Source organism: Protopterus annectens, chromosome 1.part1 (assembly GCF_019279795.1).
Source record: "Protopterus annectens isolate FY-2018-M chromosome 1.part1, PAN1.0, whole genome shotgun sequence".
Classification (NCBI taxonomy): Eukaryota; Metazoa; Chordata; order Ceratodontiformes; family Protopteridae; genus Protopterus; species Protopterus annectens.
In genome coordinates, this window is record NC_056726.1 from 951,701,846 (window position 1) to 951,708,651 (window position 6,806).

Consider the following 6,806-nt stretch of genomic DNA (forward strand, 5'->3'; position numbering starts at 1 on the left):
TCAGCCTTATGCTCTGATATTCGGGCCGAATGAGGGACAGCGGACTACCCAAGTGTTAGGACTGCAGCAATGTGGATCTTCGAACATCTACATTTATGGTAGGTACAAAACTGCACTTTTTCCTTTTACTGTACCACTCTTGTGTATAGAAAGCAGAAACAAATGCACTTTAGAACACAACCCCATCTCATCTGCTGCCTGAGCTAAATATTACCACATTCTCCATAGAAGAAGCATCCTCATTACCTGTGGTAGAGCCATCATTTAATAAATGACCTCACTATTGTACAACGCCATATGGATAGTTAATTATCCTGGTGGCTAAAGAATAAGCTTTGTCTGTTTATTTCCTTTTATGTCTGTCTGTCATGGATTACTGAGAAAGGTCAACCAGGTAAAATCCCTATACAGCAGAGGTCCAGGGAGAAAAGCACCACATTCATATTACATGCATTTAGAAGGTCAATTGTCATGAGCTAAAAAATAAAAATATCTTATGTGGCACAGATGTATATATAATTTAACAGGTGCTCACTGTGTTAAGTACACCGTATAGTATTTACAGCATACTAGTTTGGTACATATCTAGAGAACATCTCGTATTATTTTATAGTTTATGTATAAAATTACATTGAAATCTTTATATTCAGACAGCAGATGAGGTACATGCATGTTTTATCTAAACAGCTATTCACTTGAGGCCTGTAAACAGGAGAAAAAGTATGAGGGTTGTATGATAGTTATTTGATTAGCTGAGTAAGAATGGGACTTAGTAATGTTGTTGGTACAAGGCCAGGACGGTTTTGTTGATAGGTATAATCTCACTGGGATTTTAAAAGACAGAATAAAATCAGAATAATATGGGGGCTTAGTAAAAGGGGTGTTACAAGTGTAGGACTGTTTTGTTCACACATATGTTTTCAGTGAGATTTTAAGCTGTAGATGAGATATGAGACATTGTGTTCTCATACCTTTCTAAAGATCTGCTCTTTCATTAGGAAGAGTATTTAGAGTAGACAATTTGTTTGACCACTTAGCATCAACTAGGTCTATAAAAGCTTGTTTTCATGCAGAAATGTGCCTTACTTCTGAACTCTGTAAAGTGTATTGGGCTTGAGAATCTAGTTCCAAAAAAGCTATGAGAAGGTTAGTTGATAGGAGTCAAGAACAGGAAGGACTAGTGTTTAGGCTCTGGTAAACTCATCAGTCTCACATCTGTTTTTGGGAAGGATACAGGCTTGTCGACCATTAAAATGTTCTTTTTTAAGATTTACGGTGTAAGAAAATCTTGTAGGAGGGAGCTACAGGAAAGTGTTCCTTTACCTCCAATTCTACATCAGTGCCAGGAGGTATTCTAGTTTTATCTAAATAACCAAAGACCTCTTTATTAACATCTACATCTGTGATGATGAGGGAGTAGAAGTGAGTGAGTGATAAAGCCAGAGAAGCTGCTGCACAAACTTAAAGTATCCATGCTCAAACTTAATTATTCCCCACACTGCCAAATGTAAATATATCTTCTCTGAGGACACACAACAATGGACAAAAAAATTAAAACTTCACTGTCGGCAAAAGTAGTTTTAAACAAATTTCTTTGTTCAGTTAGCACTAACTTAAATGGGTGTTGGCGGATTGACATGTTCCTACTAAAATTATAGCTAGTTAGCGCAAAGTATACTTAGAGTGACTAACAGTAGCATTTACAAAGAGCTACTTGCATGACTGGAAGGCTATGCAAGTTACAGAAGGAGGTTGCCGACAATTAAGACCATCTTCAACATTAGCAAGAGTTAATAACTTGCCCTTATGAAGCTATTAGGACTGTGGTATTGATATGAGTCATTTACTGATATAACAATGCATGTAAATACTGATGAATATTGAAGTCCAGGTAATGCTGTATTGCAGATAGAATGTTGTGGAGGAAGGACACAGTTTCTTCTGTTAAGGAATGCTTTTTATAGTCCTTTTTTATGATTTTATCTATGAATCCACCCAGAAGGCTTACAAGCCTGTGAAACTGACAGTTTGCCACTGAGAATTATTGGTGCAATCAACAAAGTATATACAATTATGCAAACCTGTACCCAGCAGTTTATTGACAGTTTGTAAACTAAGATGGTGGTGCAAAGAACTGAGGAAGAAGATAGACTGTGTGTGTTATTACAGACACTATCACTGTCAAATGATCTCCTTGTGAGCATTTATCAACCTGTTGCATATTGTGTGCTACAATTATAAAGATATCCCTAAAAAGCCCGTGGCATCAGTAGCTTCATATATTGAAAAAAAATAATCCTAAAATCTAACAGGGATGAAGAAAATTAAAGTCAGCATACTAGTAATCATATCTGTCATCAGTGTACAAAATAATCAAAATGTCGATCACCTTACCTCTCCCCTTCCTTTGAATAGTCACAAGGCTCCAACTGCTCCCCTTCAGAGACTTTTAGCATTTCCAACAAATCATTCATTTTTAGCTCCATATTCATTACTTATGGAAAACAAATCGATTTAACAAGAAATTATGTGAGCATATGACATTGTTAATGTGTAACACAGTAATTAGGGAGTGTAATATACAGCAATGCGTGACATGGATATGACACTGTTAATTCTTAACACACAATGATTAGGGACGCAAAGGTATGGTACTAAGGTACATGAAGATATGAGTTAAAAGTATCATGCACACACACACACACACACACACACACACACACACACACACACACACACACACACACACACACACACACACACAATGATTAAGGCTGTAATGTACAACAGTAAGGATGGTATGACTACCAATGGATGGGAGATCGCAGATATACCCCAGGGATTACCTCAGTGTCACTGCTCGACAGAGGCACAGCAAAATAATGGGTATAGTTCCCCATACTAAAGGGGTGGCGTAAGCCACAAAACTATGGGCTAGGCTTGTAAATGCCCTCGGGCAGATAGCCTAGTATGAACCTATGAACCTATGAACCTATGAATGTGTAACAGTGTTTAAGGACTGCATTGTATTAGCACTAAGACACATGAAGATATGACACCGTTAATGCATCAGGTACACTGACTGGGGCTGTAGTATACATCAGTAATTTAACATTAACATGTGACAATTTATTACACACAATGTTAAGTGACTGTAATGGATAGCACTAAGTTATAAGTGAATATGGCACTATGAACATATAATGCACGCAATGTTTAGGAGCTGTACTGTATAATGTTAAGTTACATAAGGCTCTGCCACTGCTAAGGTATAACTTTCAATATTGACAAGCTAATGTATAACACTAAGTTCCATTATTATCAGTATTATTCCTGATGGTCAGCTGAACAGATGCCACTGCAAATTGTTAAATGGCATTTCAGTCAAAAGTGTGACTATTCCTATTGTTCTGTGATAAAATTAAACCAAAGGTAGAAGTCATGGCTAGTAAATGAAAACTCCACCTTGTAATTAAAATCATGTTTTTTCTTTCACTGTAGCTTTGATTTCTGAGCTATTTTAATGCATTAAATCATTCTAGGTACTACTTATAAATTTTTAATATTTCCTTTCCATAAAATGGCCATCATATGGTCTGCCATATTAATGTCCTCTTGTTTTAGTACTTTCTTGTCCTGTTCCAAGAATTCATTGCAAGTCCCCTTATATGAGTCATGTTACACACATAGCCGGCCTTAGGCATAGGCCAACTAGGCAGCCGCCGTAGGAGGGGCACATTTCCATTAATCTGGGTGGTGTAGGTAGACCAGGATGGGGACACTGGATGGAGTTGGGGGGTGCTGTGGAGACCTTTTGCCTAGGGCACCAGTTGACCAAAGGCTGGCCCTGGTACACATACGGGACTGATGTTGTGTTCATAGTCACAGACATCTTACACCCCTTCTGTAGCATGTGTGCTCGCATTTTCTTGCTGAATGGCCATTATTTACATTGCTCCCAGAACCTGTTTTAAGTTGTTTTGACCAATTTTACACCACTAGCCAATCAAAGTAGCTAAATTGCAGGTTTTTGTAAGGATTGTGATTTTGTAGTCCTATGTTATGAACTTTTAGAAACCCTCCCCCACACTTTTCCTGAGGTGCCAAAGCTAGCTAATTCTGCAAGACTTCAAATAATTTGTTCTGTTACTTGCCAGAGTCTGGCTCAGTGGGATTTTTTTTAATATTGAATATTAGAGAAATGTGCTTTCAGTTTTTGCTCAAAAGTAGTTTACAAGCAAAATGCAAAAACAGAAACAAAAAATTACTACTATTAGTGCTTGAATTTGTGTTAGATTATTTTAACCTGAGGCACAAATGCCTTCAATAAATTACATGTTCCCACTTCGGTTACGTTGTTACCCCTTGTGAATTTGCACCATACTAACAATTCACCAGAATCCAATGAGTATGAAATCAGTAAAATCAGTAATTATGTGTGTAAGACTAACACTACTTTATATAAAACCTTTGTAATCATAGAAAATACAGCTTACAAGTGGATCACTGTACAAAATATGTGGTCAGCTATTAGTGTAGCAATATTTTCAAATGCCCAAAGTGAGACATTCTAATCAAAACTTGAGATAATGCAGTACAAACCATGCAATCATCAAATGAAAAAGATCCAATTTCATCTTATTACCAAAATTGACACTGTGATTTACAATGTTGGTTGTTAATGTTACTTCATAGGATAGCAAGATGACTTAAATGTACTATCAAAGCTTTATGTAAAATTTAGAGAAAACGTCAGAAGATATTTTTCTTGCAGAAGAACAGGACATTTGCCATTTTTGTACCCCCTCAGGACAGAACTTCCCAAATTCTTGCTGCTTTGCAGAGAAAGAGACAGACAGTAGTCCTGTGAACAGGTGCAGTGATACTGATCTGGTGCTATCCATGCCATTATTGATTACAGATGGGGCTTGGATCCGACCTCGGATCCGAGCTGACAACTGAAGGGACCGATCCAGAACTCAAGCTCCTCCACTTCCTAAGATCCCTTGCTACCCACAACCTCCCAGATCTCATTTCCTGTGATTTTGCTACAGATGTGCATCCTGCAGCTCAACTTCCTGTTAAGATAAGTGAAAATGTTTTCCCTTTTTCTCTGGGGTTTTGTTCTCTTTAGTGTATAGTCTTCTTCCTTCTTAGTCTAGTTAGGTTTCCTCCCCTCCTGGTAGTGTTTAGGCTCTCTTATTTAAGCTTTTCCCTGGGATCTGAAGTAGTTTACTTCATTCGGTCTTCAACCTGTGGGAATATGTATCCGTATTGGATCCGAGCCAGCAATTATTACTGGCATCAGCTCCAAGCTCCAGACTCTTCCCCTTACCCATAATACACCATAATACACCTCCACTGCCTTCCATCCCCAGACCGAGTTTGCTGAACTTATACTGAGAACTCGACCTGATAATATACTTGTGACCTATACTGCAGCCCGTAGGCTGATCATATGCGAAGGTCCGGGGGAAGGAGGGAGGGACCTGTATTCCCACAGGTTGAAGACAAATGAAGTACAAATACTCAGATGGAATGTTATCATGAGTACATAACTTCTTTTTCTCTCCCTTTCCTCCTGGGTCCTTTCAGTAGCTGTCAACTTTCCCTTCTCTAACCCATCCCCCCTTTTTTTGTGTAGTATGCGGGTGTGTGGGATTGTGTGAGTGTGAGCATGATGTCTGAAAAGCCCTCTGGCTTTAAAAGATGCTCCTCATGCAGTCGGAAAAATGCTCCATTCTGACTCACACGAGGAGTGTGTCTTTTGCCTGGGAGAGCCTCACCTGGAGGTTGAATGTGACATTTGAGTCGCATGCAACTCCAGGGCTCTACTGGAATGCAGGAACAAGCTCCTGCTTAAGGGGCTTGCTAAAGGGGGTCCTCTGGTTTCAGGCTCCCTTTCCAAGCCTCCTTCTGATCACAAAAGGAAGTCTTCTTCCTCCAGGGATTCTTCCACTGAAAAGCCAAAGATCTTGGATTGCAGTTCCCCGGATCTGAGTCTAGCCTCCTTGGCTTCAGATTCAAACTGTTCTTGTCTGAGATCCCTGAGTCCCTCTGTCAGATCTGAAACCTCAGAGCCTCAGAGGCCGTCAGATCTGATCCAATGCAGACCACCTTCGGATCGATCCCGCCTGTTGAATCCACCCATGGTTATAACTGCTCCGTTGCATCCACCCAGACCTGCAGATATAACAGTTTTGTCAGATCTGATCATTATTGAGATTTCCCCCTCATTTGGAAGCACATATTTGCCTCAGCTACATTCAGACTGAGAGCAACCAACTACATGGCACACTTCACCCGGCTGCAAAGGGATTTGGTATCGGAGCTCTCCACTTCCCTTTGTGAGTTGACTGATCTCCAGTGCAGTGGAGGCCACACTCAAGTAGCGGGCATTGCCATCAGGTGGCACACCTGGCTTTGCTTTTGCGGGTTTGCGGCACACTTTAAGGTGTCCTTCACTAACACCCATTTCGACGAATCAAACTTGAGGTCCTTCCATCAGAGAGAGTTTGACCTGCAGCAAGCAGGAAGGAAAGACTCTGCCAATGGTGGGGATCAAGTTCTCTACATCCCAATGATCCTTTTCCATAAATCAAAGGGGTAGTAAGAAACTTTGGTTCTGCAGGTATCAGTCTTCCTTCCAGGATGCTCCTCAGGAATCCTTTTCCTCAAGGGATTTAACAGCAGACATTGCCCCAGAGGCAGAGGGGGTCTGAAGAACCAGGCCTGCCGGGAACCCTTCTTGGAGAAGCCCTCTCTCAGCACTCCTGAAGTGTTGCCCAAATGTCCTGCTGTGGAGG

General features: G+C 40.2%; 1 protein-coding gene across 1 annotated transcript in view; it reads right to left on the reverse strand.

Moving 5' to 3' along the window:
* The window catches only part of LOC122815206 (uncharacterized protein PFB0765w-like), a 47,177-nt gene extending 40,702 nt beyond the window's left edge, over window positions 1–6,475 (reverse strand). The window contains exon 1 of the mRNA XM_044087508.1: window positions 6,299–6,475. Coding sequence (XP_043943443.1) covers window positions 6,299–6,475 — 177 coding nt within the window. The remainder of the gene's footprint in view (window positions 1–6,298) is intronic.
* Between the last annotated feature and the right edge of the window lie 331 nt (window positions 6,476–6,806).